Here is a 14,388-nt window from a genome sequence, read left to right on the forward strand (position 1 = left end):
ATCCTGCACGGTGCAGATCCGCTATTTGTTGGGCATTCCCCACGAGCCAGGCCTAGACAGGGTCGCCACTAGCGAGATGCGCTAGATCTCATCGCCGTGGGATGTACCCTTGCTGCAGATACCGCTGCAAGATATACTTTACCGCATCATCGAGCTAATCAGGCTTGTTGCGGACGTCTTCATAGTGCCGCGCCGCAGTAGCACACACAGTGCATCCCGGCGTCGATAAGGATAACGTCAGTCATCTGGCGCGTGCGCAGTGATGCTACTCCGTGACAACACCAATCCATCACCTGACAGACCCCTTCTTCCTCTTCCCCCCAACCGCTTATCACCTTCATCTGCATCTGCATTTATTTGCTATATCTACCGCCATCAGTGGACGAACGCTCTCATGATCTCGCCCTCCCTGTAGATGGTATAGCCCATCTCTGAGTCGCTGTCCTACGCCTAGATTCGCCCCATGGTATCGTCTAGATCCCGAGGCGGTCGTGCTGGCCGGGTCACCGCCGCGCTGCTGCTGGCATCGGCTTTTGCCATCTCCCCGGGCGCTGCCACAGTCATCGGCGGTGATGTCGGCCTCGACCAGCACGTCCTGATTCCTGCTGGCCCTGGGCCTCTTCTCCCTTCGCATCCCGACACTCCAAAGCCTGCAGAACACACCTTCACGCTCCGACATATCTTCCATCATGGTACCAACAGAAACCCGAAGCTTCACAGGAAGCTGGATGTCGTCAACGACCAGTCCCGAGTATTCCTTGCCGCGGGCGATGGATTCGATGAACATACCGTGCCACGTCTCAAGGCCAAGAGCCGTGCCGAGACGATCCAGCGGCTGGCCGACAGACGTCCGTCTGTTGTCGACCCTATAGTCGCTGAATCTCGCATGCAGGGCTATGCAGCCGTCTTGGACGCCTCGGCATGGACAATGGATGAGGTCTCATCCCCCGACATTACAGATAAAAACACAGTCTTGACCATGGCATACGTCGCCGCTGATGCCTATGTAGAAAAAGAGGGAATGGCGGACTGGCTAGACATCGGGACCCCTTTTAACCGAAGTCTCGATTTTGGTTGGGAGTCGGATGGCCTGCGTGGCCATATCTGGGCCGACAAAACCAATTCCACCGTCATCATCGGCCTCAAGGGGACGTCGCCCGCTGTCTTTGACGGAGATGGCACAACAACCAACGACAAGGTTAATGATAACTTGTTCTTCAGTTGCTGCTGCGCTCAACAGGGGCAATGGACGTGGCACCAGGTCTGCGACTGCGCTACAGGCACTTATGCCTGTAACAATACGTGTGTCAGGACGGCTCTCGTTGAGGAGAATCGTTACTATGCTGCGGCTCGCGAGCTCTACTCCAATGTCACTGAGCAATATCCGGACTCAAACATCTGGCTAGCAGGCCATTCTCTCGGAGGTGCTGTTTCCTCTTTCCTGGCCCTTACTTACGGCGTGCCCGCCGTGACTTTCGAAGCTGTTCCAGAAGCACTCCCGGCTTCTCGACTGGGTCTCCCTGTCCCTCCTGGAGCTAATCCCGATACCCCACAAACCCGAGGCTACACAGGAACATATCACTTTGGCCATACCGCAGACCCGGTGTACATCGGCACATGCAATGGAGCAGCTGCTACCTGCTCCTTCGCTGGCTACGCTATGGAATCGTCTTGTCACACTGGATATGAGTGTGTCTATGACGTTGTGGCTGACAAGGGGTGGCGAGTGGGAATTGGCACTCACAAGATCCGATCTGTTATCCAGGACGTTATCCTCAAGTACGATGAAGTACCCAAATGTGTCCGTACGCCTGAATGCAGAGACTGTGGCCCTTGGAAAATGTATGAAAGCAATGGCACCGAGTCCACCACGTCTGCCGTTCCTACGACCACTTCCCGAACACGGACACGCACCTCGACATGCCAGACACCTGGCTGGTGGGGCTGCTTGGATCAGACAACTACAGGCGATGTGACTACGCCTGTACCGGCGCCTACTACTACTACTTCTACCTGTAAGACGCCTGGCTGGTTTGGATGCAAAGATAAGACGACGACGACGACGACGACGACGACGACAACGAAGGAGACCGCCAGTGCGTCTTCCATTACCACAACTTGTGAAACCCCAGGAAGATTCTGGGGCTGCAATGACGAGCCTACCACGAGCTCTCTGTTTACGACCATTCCCCCCACCTCGACAACATGCGAGACTCCTGGCAGATTCTGGGGATGCAACGATGTGGTGACATCCACCAGCCTCAAGCCTTCTGCCGGAGGCACCGCACCAGCCATTACAGGGGCTCCAACGGCGGTTCCCACATGATAGAAGGATGAGTCATGCTTTTTAATTTTTATGGCGTTGGGTAACCCCTTCTTGTTTAATAGACTACTCCCAAGATTGGTGGAATGATTTTTGTGTTTGAAGCGGGCAGACATTGGGTAGCGATTACGATTCATAGGCAACATATTAAGATATACATACAGGAATTGAACTTTGTGTGTTTCTCGATTCTTCTTTTTTCTCAAAGCGTATTTGCTCCATTTAAATTCCCATGGTTGATACAAGGAGTAGTAGTAATTGATCTGTGTAGAGCATTGAGGCTATATAAGGCGATGTAGGTGGTTGTAAATTCATAAGTATCAATACTAGGTGATATGTGGCAATTCAAGTCGTACCCGAGGTACCGGTACTTGTGCAGCTTTCCCAAAGTGGGCTGTGATGTCAGCGCAAGAGAAATCTGCATTTTTGGTGTCCCAACCGCAAAAAACGCGTCTCTGCTCTCTCCCTCCCACTCTAAAACTCCCACCTTAGCTCTTCACGACGCTCAAAACTCCGATGTAGCTGCCACCGCCTAGCGCTCTTTAGTGCTTTCCAGCGGCAGAATCCGCTCCGAATCAATTTTCTCTTTTTTCTTTCCTTCTCCAGCCACAATGTCGACAATGGACTCGGAATCGAGGCAGCAGTCCGAGTCGCAGCTGTCGGCGCCACCTCCCCTCAGCGACCTGGACAGCAGCTCCGACAGCAGCGACAGCGAAGCCGGAGATTCATCGTCGAAACCAGGGCCGGGGCGAGAGCCAGAGCCCGTGGAATGGCTCGCCACTTCGCGGTCCCGCCGGTCCACGGCGGGCAATCGCATGAAGTCGATGCTGGCCAACGAAGAGCCGGATTCCGACCTGGAGCTTTTATTTGCCGAAGACGAGGACGACCAGGGCTTCACGGATGCCGGCGACGATGCTTCCGACATGCAGATGGACTCGTCATCCGACGACGAGGGCGAGAATAATGCGGGCGACGAGCTCGAGGGCGAGCAGGAGCTGGAGCGACAGGCCCGAGAGCGGCGCGCTGCTCAGCGCAAGCGAAAGGCTCAAGATGCCATACCGGCCAAGTTTCGGAAGAAAGTCCGCATCAACCCGGCAGCGTCAGAGTCGTCGACGCCGGCTCCTGCGCCTCGTCCTAAAAAGAAGTCTGAGCGCACGTCGTGGCTGCCCTCGCCGGCGGATCTGCCCACTCGGGCCTCGTCCCGAAAGACGACGCGCATGTCGAAAGAGCAGCTCCACCAGCAGATGATTGAGCGAGAGGAGCGGCGGTTGAAGCAGCTGGAGCAGATGCAAAAGAAGGCGGCCCGGATGGAGGCGCTTAAGAAACCTCCCATGACGCAGGAAGACCGGTTGCGAGAGGCGGCCATCGTGGAGAAGCGCAACAGCAAGAGCTTGAATCGCTGGGAGGTGGCAGAGAAGCAGAGGGAAGAGGAACGGCGAGCGAAGCTGGCGGCTCTGAATCAGAGGACGCTGAAGGGTCCGGTCATCACCTTTTGGACGGGCCTGGGCGAAGCGAGACGGGTTGTCATTGAGGAGGAGAAGCCGAAGAGGAAGAGGGTGGACAAGAAGGACAAGGACAAGGGCAAGGCTGCTGAGGCTGTGAAGGAGGATGCTGTTCCTGTGACGGCAGACAAGGATGGGAAAGAGAATGTTGCTCCTCAAGAAGGCGTACAACAGACGGATGCATCCATTAAGGTGGTAGCTAGCAGTGAAAATACTACTGCTGTGCCGAAGCCTGATGCCGTCGAACCGCAATCAAAGGAAGAACCAGCACCAGCACCAGCACCAGCACCAGCACCAGCAACAGCACCGACATCGACACCGACACCGACATCAGGAGCTGGTGAGATCAAGACGTCGGACGCAGCACCTCCTCTCAAACAGGAGGATGACGAGATGATAGAGCCTTTGAAGTCAGCTCCAATCGCACCACCGCCATCATCACAGTCTCCTAGTGCTGCCGTTCCCCCTCCTCCTCCAACTACTGCTCCCGATACTGCTGCTGGCACTGACACTGGCACTGCTACCTCTTCTTCTGCCACTGGGCCACTTGCTGTCCCTCGTGATGACTCTATTTCTCCTACTACTACTTCTACCGCAAAACCACCTGGAGATGTCCAACCAGCCCAGCCAGTAATAGCTGCGCCTTTACTATCTCCTCCGCCATTGTTATCTCCTCCACCTCTGCCTAGTGGTCTAGCCGCGCCAGCATCTTCCTCGCTGTCCGCATCACCTCGCCAGACGTCTCCGTTGGCGGCACCTACAGGCATCGGCAGTCCACGACCTGTAGAGGCTGGCAAACCATCTGGTGTTCTCGCCCTTCCAGTTCTCGCGCCCCCTCCCGTTATGAACATGGACTACCGTCCCGGCCCAGCACCAAAATCCAATATCCTCGCCCTTCCAAACACATCCTTACCTCAGACTGCATTGGCTCCTCCAATGCAGATCCAACCTCCTGGTTCGACGGCTGGTGTAGCACCTGTCTCTACGGAGCCCGTCCTTATAAATACCGTCCTACGGCCTATAATTCCTGAGCCCGAGCCAATTAGCAAATCGGCAAGCCCTAATCTTTCAGAGCCGCCTTCTCAGCCCGCCCCGGGTCCGGCTGAGGCTCCCGAGGTTCCTGAGGCCCCTGAGACCACCACTCGTAACGTCATCATCTTCCAGAATTTTGATGAGAATGCCATTCAAGATAAGAGTATACAGACTCAAATTCTGTTTGGCCGTAAGATGAACAAACTCTCTAGTAAGTTTCTGCTCGATGTTCCCCCCCCTTTTCCAAGTCTCCTTATTGACATTATTGCTTTTCAGAACCCGCCCCTGCTCCAATCTGTGTCATCACTGGCCTACCAGCCCGTTACAAAGACCCCAAGACCGGGCTGCCTTATCACAACGTTGCCGCCTATCGGGAGCTGCAGCGCCTTGACCGCAAAGAGCTCAGCTGGAGCGCAATCCTCAACGCCTGGGTGGGCAGCGAGAAGATGGCCGCTCGCGGCGTGCCGGCGCGATTCCTTGATCCGAATGCTCCCACCAAAACCCCTGAAGAGAGGGAAAAGGAGAGGCTGGCTCAGATACGAGCGGTTCCGCCTCAGCCCCAGCCCCCGCCGGTGCAGCAACACCATCAGGCTCCGCCGGCGGCCGTGGTGGCGGCAGCTCATAAAGCCCCTCAGGTGCAGCATCACGTACAGCATATGCAGCACGCTCAGCAGCAGAGGCCAGCAGCGACACCGCAGCCATTGCGAGCGCCTCAGCCGTTTCAAGCACCGCAACAGCCGTATGTGCAGCATCAGCAACCAGCAGCAAGGGCTCAACAGCCGCAACCTCCTCCTCCTCCACAACAACAACCATCCCAACAGCTTCCAAACAGACCGTCTCAAAATCCTCCACCTCCACCTCCTCCGCAAAAGCAACAACCGCCAGTATCAAACGCCACTCCCAGCGTCCCTCCAGCACAGGCTACTCCATCGCAAGCTGCTCCTCCTCCACCAGCTCTTCCACCGCAATCATCTCCTCTCCCGCCACCAGCTGCACAACAACAACAGCAGCAGCAGCAAAAACAACAACCCACTCCCACACCGCCACCCCCACCTCCAACTTCCCAGAGCCCCGTCCAAAAAACAACAACTGGTCAACTACCGACACCGGCTCCTGTTCCTCCTCCTGCTCCTGAACCTCAGTTTCAGCCTCAGGCTACGAGTGGATCGCAAGTGGTGCCTGTGGAGAAGGAGCTACCACTGCCGACCACAACGGCGGCGCCAGAATCAAACTAAAACATGTGTTATTTATAGCAGTAGCAATATCAATAGCAATAACTTTGTGAAACTTTACTAGAATACAGAAACTCACAAATAATGTTGAAATGAATCTAACGGTCGCTACAAGCAAAATGTCGCATTTAGATGTTAAGCAAAGGCTAGCTAACTATGATGGCGAGCTGTTAAGTCAGCCCCTGTTCCTATGGGCGCCTTCAAATTCGATGAAATTGGTCTCATCTTATACTTGGCATACATTAATGCACTTCACTACAATGCCATTGCAATCACTCATGTAATATAACGTTCGATGCTTCAACGGAATTTCATTTGAATTTAGAGCACAACGCTCTTATTCCATAGCTATTAACTCCAAATCGTAGCTAGAATCTCATTGCTACATTATGCCAATGCTTTCGTCAACCTTCATGACGCAGCATAATCCCAATATTTGCGCATTGCGCAATTCCTGCCTCCCTTTTGTTTATCCTTTGATCAAATATCGCTTAAACGCCTGTAAATTTCCCATGGAGTATAGCTTCACTGAAGCTTTTTAACCCAATCTAATGGGTCAATGATGATGATGATGATGATGATGATGTACATGGTGGTATAAACATATATGTTAAAAACATATGAAACGAGATGTATATACGTAACTCAGATGCCGGTGATCGAGTGTATATAGTATGCTTCAAGTCTAGATGCCAGAAAACGAGAGAAGAGTAGTACAAAGAAACATTATAAGAAAATTGATGTGTAAACAACTCCAGCTATTTTAAGCAATAGAGAATGTTTTGCGTTCTGTTTAGCCGCTGTAAAGGTGATGTGATGTATGTTGTGTGTACAAGTGGATAGAAACAAATACGGGCAGATAAGGTGCATTGAAGATCCTCTGCTGAGCAAGTTAGGGGCTATCGGTCGTGCCTATAGTACCGACAATCCAGCCCAGCTCGCTGACAAAGTCATCAAGGCCTGCCTCGATATGAGTATCCAACAAATTAGACCCGCTAGGTACCAATTTCGGGGAAATAGGAGCTGCGAAAGCCTGATGAGAGGCGAATGTATCTTTCGTCTCTTCAATGTGACGTGGTAGACTATAGCCTTTGAAAGAGTGTAGTTGAGTTTTTGATATGGGGATAGAGGGAAAATGAACATCGTCTTCGTTGCTAGACATGACGTCGTCGTCGTCATCCTCATCATCGTAGAAGCTCATGGGAACATCCTCATGAATAGGACTTGCAGTGACTTTGTCTTTTGCTGAGATAGACCAGCGAGGCACTGATTTTGTCTCGTTTACCACGGCAGATAGAGGCTGGTTTCGATCGAGAGCAGGTGGCCGAACTGAAAGCGGAGGCCCGGCCATGGATGCAGTAAAGTTGCCTTTTTCAGTATCATACTTGATGGACTCTGATGACAAAGAGCGTTGAAAGGGGGGCGGTGAGAGGCCGGTGGCATAGGGCAAGCTTTCTGATATAGCGGAAACAGCAAAGTTTTCGTCGTCTTCATCCTCTTCAATGACGTCGTCGGGGATTATCAATGGCGGTGGCTGGACAGGGTGACTAGGACGACGAGGAGCAAGTCGGTCTTCGCGTAAGATACGGGACAGGGAATCTGGAGAGATGTATCTTGCCCTGGCACCCTCGCTAAGCGACGATGTAGTACGGCCATGGCGAGCATCATGTGTGGGGACAGTAATGACGCTGTCATAAATGGTGAAGGTGGATGCGAAGCATGATTCTCCATGGCTAGCAGACGGGCGATGTAGGCCGTCAGAGGTCTGCGGCTTGCGTGAGAAGAATCTCTTCCATGAAGGTGGAGATGGCGAGCGAGATGACGATGAGGAAGGGCGTGAAATCGGGGCAGATAGAGCTCGGCAGTTGTATATACTTGGTAGTAGAGGTGTGGGTGGTAGCGGCTTCATAAATTTTGTTGCTGGATCCATAGTTCTGTAGTCGTCTGCATGGATGGAGCTTGTTGATGCACTTCGGGAGCGTGATGAGCGCTCAATGGGAACAAAGAGAGTGTTGACGGTTTGGCCAGGCATATATGGGCACATGGTGGTGCAAGGCATTGTTGCATCAAAGGTCTCAGTAGACCCGTCTACTTCGTACTGAAGAATAGCAATGTTAGGCTTTGTAACAGACAAAGGTATGCTTGGAGGTGCAAGAGTGAGTGGATAGTATATGGATGAAGAGATGAAGCAAGTGTATATAAAAAGGCGTGTGTTATTAATGGGAAGAGAGTGATAGCTCGCCGGTCCAACCGCTAGGATCGAGATGAGGAACGAGATGGCGGAGAAGCATGGATGATATATAGAAGAGGAAAAAGACTTACATAGTAGTAGTACGTGTGGCCCATTTTGAGACCACCGCTCCTCTTGTTATGGTGCGGGTTCTCATCATCGCAGACTATATTCTGGAACGTGAAGCATCCTCTCCACTGGCCATGGCCACGTCGGGCGTCCCGCTCCATGCTATAGCACATAGTGAAATTATCCCAGGAGCCAATGAGCCGCACGGATTGGACAGATGGCTCCGTCTGACTGTGAGATTAGGGTGTCAGCTCAAGTCGGTTCGAACTAGCTCGTGGTGGCCGATTAAAAATACCACTCTGGAGGACGGGGGGTAAAGGGTGTGTGTGTATGTGCCATGTGAAGCCGGGGCAGCGGGCTAACAAAAGCCGAGACTCAAACGATTCACATCTCTGCGATCCCGCCCAGCTAGTGCCAAATATGCGCCGACCCCCCAGAAACATAGGGCTAGCTCTGCGAGGCAAGGTCCAGGCAATGCGGTGTGGATAGTGTCAAGAAGATAGTGGCGTGACCATGGGTCAAGGGAGGAAGAGGGAACCAAGGGCAGAAGGGATACGGAAGAAGCGCGGCAGCCTCATGATAGAAGGCCCCATGCCATTGAGCTGGCAAGGCGATGCAAGGAGGCAGACGATTGGAGCGGGCTGACGGCGACGCTGACGGGCGTAACACTCGGGCGAGAAGATCAAATTCAAGGGTATAATTCGTACCGTACTTCCAAGAACAACAGAGCTTAGGCCAGACAAGTTTGAACGGATAAACATCCGAAAAGAGGAAGTCCAGTAGGAGTAGCTCGGGGGAGTATGAGCACAGTCAAGCAGTAGTGACTTTTCTCTTGTACCAGACTAGTAAACGAGAGACACTGGCTGATAGAAAAAGCTTCGACCAGCGGAGAAGAAGGGGAAGCTCCTAAAAATAGGAGAAACACAATGATCCAAAACAAGGGAGGGAAACGAAATGAGTGTAAAGCATCAAAGAAAGAAGCAGAGAAAGAAGGAAAATGGAAGATTCCGCAACACTCACAACATGAATGTAAGAAGAGTTGTTGTCGGATCCATTGCGAAGAAGACAGAGAAACAAACAACTCAAGATTAGACGATTTGGGAGAGCGTTTTATTAGTAGGAGTAGTGATTGACGGTTGTGAAGCAAACGGTCCGGGATGATCGTTTTTCGTCTCGTAGCCGGCGGCTATTTTTGTCTCGCGCTAATAGACGGTGATACCATAACAGGCCCAGATATCTTCGCGCGTGTAAAATGCAGTGTTCCTTAATTGTGAGGTTGAATTAGAGACGAGAGAGAGCTTCAGAGGGTGAAACAGGGTGGACAAGCGGGCATGTTTGAAGAAGCGCCGAAACAAAGGAGTTTGGTGACGTGATTGGCCAACTGGTGTGGTTAATCTGGATGTGCCGCAAGCGCCGCCAACGAGCCGGGGGCCGGCAGAGTGCAGTAGCAGTGGGAATCGGTTCCTGAATGTGTGGGTGATGTTTGCGTCGTATTGCAGCGTTGGACGGCAGTAGAAGTAAAGGGGAAAAGACAAAAGAGGGAGACGGCGCTTAGTATGATTAAAAGATTCTCTGCTACAGCGATCCAGAAGGGGCGAGGCGGGTAGAGTAGGCCCAGACGAAGGTTTTGGAGAAAAAAGAGGCGCGGCAAGCAGGGGTTGAGGATTACCAAGAGAGCCGGATACCTATAGATTTTCAAAGCGGAGATGATGTAGCTCGTGGATCTGCAAGGCACCAGTTGTGAAGATGCGAGTCAACAATGACGCTGATATCAGAGGCCTCGTGAGTGATGAGTTGCCACAGAGAAGTATGGAATGCAAGAGACGCAAGGCTGCGGGCTTTGCTGCAGAATATTATGACGAAAGGCAGATTTCGTGTTGTCCATGGCTTGCTCAGCAATGGTATTCCGTGCTGGCTGATGACAATGAGACGCTGCCGGGGGCACCGTGGAAGCCGGCTAGCTTGCTGGGCACTCGTGGATAGCGTCAGTTGGCACCGTAGTAATTAGATTTTGGCGTGATTGAGCTCGATAAAAGCAACTAGTGCCACGATCCGGCCAACAGTGGATTTATTGCTGTGAGCTATTGAAAAGAGTAGCCTGTCTTCTGCCAATGGAGGAGCCAACGGCCCTTGATCTGGAAGCGTCAGCCGCAAGATTCTTCGAACGGTTGTCGTGGCGATGCCAAACCTCAGGTTGGTTCAGCTCAGTCGAGTTCAGTTGAGTTCAGCTCAGCTTGGGCCGTGGATGGGGATGGGCACCAGCCGTCTCTGCCGGATCCCAAGGAAGCTTCGGGCCAGGGTCCGAGCAGGGGGTCGTTTCTGACGCACGCAGGCACAGCGAGCGGCTGATTGGATGATTGGACGGCACGCACGAGCGCTGGGGACCCAGAGAGATTGAACGGGGCCATGCTGGAGACTAACCGGCGCCAATCAGCTCGACGGTGATGCTGCTAGCAAATAGTAGCACCACCGCCCCATATGCAGTCGATGTTCAGCACCAGCGCGGCCTAGTAGGGCCACACTATTCGCTGCATGGATGGGCCAATCTGTTGAGATGCTGGTCTCTGGCATGGCGGCAAGGCCGATTCGATTTTGCTCGATTTCGATTTCAGGACGAGATTGCGCCAACGCGACGTTCGGCACCGACTGCGGTTGGACTTGTGACTCGGAGGAGCTTTGCTTGTTTCGATGCCGGACACAGCACCAGGCATTCTAGCCACGCCGGGCCTAGCAGAATTCATGCATAACCAACAGAGACTCGGCGTGTAGCAGACTGGCAGTAGCAGCTGTGCTCTGCGGAAGCGAGTGAACCTTTTTTGCGCAAGCGGAGTGGGCTTTGTCTCTGCTTAGACGCTTCAAGTGAAGCTGAAAACAGCGGTTAAAGTGGTGGAGAAGGGACATTATTTGGATCGCTCGCTTGCTGGGGTGAGCGGCTTCGATTTTTTCCGGGTTCGTTCCTTCCTCTCGCCCCGAGGCCGCCAACAGGCAGGTAGCGAGACCGCCTGCTGCTTTACTATCGATTGGCTTTTACATATCACGATATACGAGATAATATACGAGATGATGTGCATGGAGGGCTTAAACTCTCATGGTTTCCGTCTTCAAGCCCTCAGAGGCCATACAGCACCGCCAGCCCGTCCCCAACGACGCCACAAGTTCAAGGTAGCGCCGGCTAAAGGGTTCCTCCTCATGCTGTGGAATGCGAATGTGGAACTAACCATGCGCGGCTGGTAGGGGAAAAACAGCCTGGTCGCAGCCACCAGGGGGCGTTCGTTGCGGTCTCTTGTCTCAGCCTCTTATGCATAAGTCGTCGGTCTCAGCCAATGCTGTATGTGCAGTCCGATACCCCTGTCCTGATTTGACCCGCAAGCATCAAGAACCGCGCTGTGAGCCCTCCACGTGGAGTTGATTAGCTGCATGGAGGACATATCAGTTATCACAAAGAAAGGATTGTACGACGCCGACTGTCAACCAGAATTCGCATGATAAGACCGCAGTGTCACTGCAGACTGCAGTCTTCACCATCTAATGAACCAACCGTTCCCGCGTCTGCAACGCTAAGAAATCACTGGGCCTCGGGCCATCCACGTATCGTCCATGCACAGGCGCAGTGCGTGCATCCCGCGATCTCGACGGCACTACGGCGCACAGAGAACCAGTCTGCATGGCTGGATGCAGTGTAGTGCACGTAGTACACGTGCCTCGTGCCTCGTTGCATCGTTCTACAGAATTGCTGTGCATTCTGTCCTACGTGGTATAACCGTCAACGCAGTCTTGCTGTGTCACCTCTTTGGCTCTGCGGTTACTGACATCAGAAGCTCCAGATCTCCAACGAGGTTGGCGCCCGACTCGTGCCGCCCGCATTCCGAAGATAAGTCAATGAAAACTGGGGGCCAAGCCAAAGCACAAGCCTCGTTCTTTGCCGCTTCCGGTAAATCGACGGGAAGCTATCCTGTCACGCCCGCATTGGTGGCCGGATAAAGAATGCACAATATTATCATTTCCATGCATACTAAATTGATATACAACAGCAATGCTAATCACGGCTTTTCTGTATCGCTTGTCAAAATGTTTCTATAACGCTGTATGACAAGCTAACCATAAAGGGATACAGTTGAAGCCACCCATCCTTGGCTCCTTGTCTGTGTGTACACGGCGCGGATTCAAGTCACGAGCCATATGATCGACAACCCTCGGCTCAGCAACGAAATTAACGTCGTTTCCTTGACAGCTGTTATTGCACGACATGGCTTGACCCACTGAAATATCGAGCAAAAGGCCTAGAGTCGAGACACTACCAACCGTTCTATGCACCCGCGATGCAGCTAATCTTACACATTGTACACCATTAGTATTTCTCATAGAACTCCTGACGGCAGGCAACCAATCGTATGCTCCGGAAGCCGGCTTTCGGCACTCTCTCATATCCGAGTTAGCTGTCAGAGAAGAGCTCAAGTTCTCCTACTGGGTAGCCGTATGATTGCAGATGCATTAGCAGCGTTTGGTGGTAGCTCGCCTAGCTTAAGGCTGTGCTTCAAATTCAGCTATCTATGCAGGCAGACGGAGTCGTTGCACAGTAGTACCTGTTAGCTGTTTCGACACGCAGATCATCGACTTGAGCTCTGTGCCGGCGCTTAGGCTTAGCATGTGCAAACATCTCGGCTGTATTCACCATGTCCAAGCTGGCTACTTCTCTCTGTGCCTGGCTTTCAAAATTTATGGATGTCAATCGCTATCTACCTATGTATACATATACATTGGCATTGCACAAGCTAACTCTTCTGATCTTTATCCACGCTTCTCCCTAGTCTCTGATAGACACGGCACTACTCCATTCATACAGCCGTCAGTCGTCAAGCCACCATATAATATAACTTTGCTAAGAGTCTAATATGTAACTCTCATGTTGGATTGCTGTTATAATAACCTGGCTACAAAATAGCACTATGTGGCCTTGTTGCAACATGAATCTACGATCAAGAATAGCTCAACCTTGCGGCATCAGGTATATCGTAACGGTCAGACAGTTACCCCGGATCTCAGCCAGATCCATTCAATTCACAATAGGGCCTTTTCTAATTATCCCGCCTCCGGACATATATTCACTTTCATTGGTGACAACCAGGTGCCCGCTATCGGATCGTCTCTAGAGCATCGGGCTGGATTATTGCGGGCGAAGCTGGTGAAACAGCCTAGCAGCAACCACCCCTCCCCCTACTTTACTTGCACGCACAAGGGTTAGAATCGTCCCTGTCAACTCGGGTTTTGAGAATCGACGTTGTGACTCTATTCCCAGAGACGGTATCTCTTCCGAGGCTGGGAACGGAATTTTCTTTTTCTATCAGTGTTATTCTTGGTTAAACATGAACGGATATCCATGCATGTCCATCACGTAGCGCGAGCTGTGCGGGCGCAGCAGCCGTGCATATTTGCGGACTGGCGCCCTTCAAGTCTTATTAAAGTTCTAACAAGGCCATTGATAGCTTCTCATGTGACTGCTAGCCAAAGACGGTCGACAGGTATTTGAAATACACAAAATCTCTTTGCTAATTTCTGTTAGTTGAGCCGGGCTAATTACGAGGCTCCTCCTTTATCCGTTAAGCTTTTCTGGCACCAGCGGGCTCGGAACGAAGGCTGGCGCATCCCACGAACCGGCCGTTTCGAATTGAATTGCAAAGACGTTTGAGGACAAGATACAGGATCCGTAGCACAGAGCTTTGGTGAAGCCGAGGCCAGATGCTACCTTCATTGTAGACCCGTGCGACAAGATATAGGGCACACTTGTAAGCTCGTGAGACCTAGATACGCGGCACTTCTCGAGGAATCTGATCTTGTGATCATGGAGGATACATGCACTGGCCTAATTGCTCGCCCTGGAGACATATGGGGTATGACAGCTCTGTGCCACACCAGCTTACACAGTGGTGTAGACATAACGTAGTCGACAATGAACAGCTGAGTGATTATGCTGTGCGGCGTCAGCCTATTCGTCAGACAGCC

General features: G+C 52.3%; 3 protein-coding genes across 3 annotated transcripts; 2 read left to right on the forward strand and 1 right to left on the reverse strand.

Annotated features, from left to right (window-relative positions):
- Nucleotides 1-270: 270 nt before the first annotated feature.
- ATG15 (Putative lipase atg15) lies at nt 271-2,511 on the forward strand. The gene has a single exon (XM_024908653.2). It carries the CDS (start codon nt 464-466, stop codon nt 2,324-2,326), a length of 1,863 nt encoding a protein of 620 aa, XP_024758103.1. The 5' UTR covers nt 271-463; the 3' UTR covers nt 2,327-2,511.
- Nucleotides 2,512-2,810: 299 nt separating this feature from the next.
- On the forward strand, nt 2,811-6,450 carry TrAFT101_011472 (uncharacterized protein). The gene is made up of 2 exons (XM_024910129.2): nt 2,811-5,068; nt 5,134-6,450. The coding sequence occupies exons 1-2, from the start codon at nt 2,935-2,937 to the stop codon at nt 6,090-6,092; spliced, it is 3,093 nt and encodes a 1,030-aa protein (XP_024758102.1). The 5' UTR covers nt 2,811-2,934; the 3' UTR covers nt 6,093-6,450.
- Nucleotides 6,355-10,756, reverse strand: TrAFT101_011473 (uncharacterized protein). Its single transcript, XM_066129272.1, has 3 exons — nt 9,409-10,756; nt 8,412-8,619; nt 6,355-8,187 (listed from the first exon to the last, which is right to left on the reverse strand). The coding sequence occupies exons 1-3, from the start codon at nt 9,441-9,443 to the stop codon at nt 6,982-6,984; spliced, it is 1,449 nt and encodes a 482-aa protein (XP_065985404.1). The 5' UTR covers nt 9,444-10,756; the 3' UTR covers nt 6,355-6,981.
- Nucleotides 10,757-14,388: the final 3,632 nt, after the last annotated feature.

Source organism: Trichoderma asperellum, chromosome 7 (genome assembly GCF_020647865.1).
Source record: "Trichoderma asperellum chromosome 7, complete sequence".
Lineage (NCBI taxonomy): Eukaryota > Fungi > Ascomycota > Sordariomycetes > Hypocreales > Hypocreaceae > Trichoderma > Trichoderma asperellum.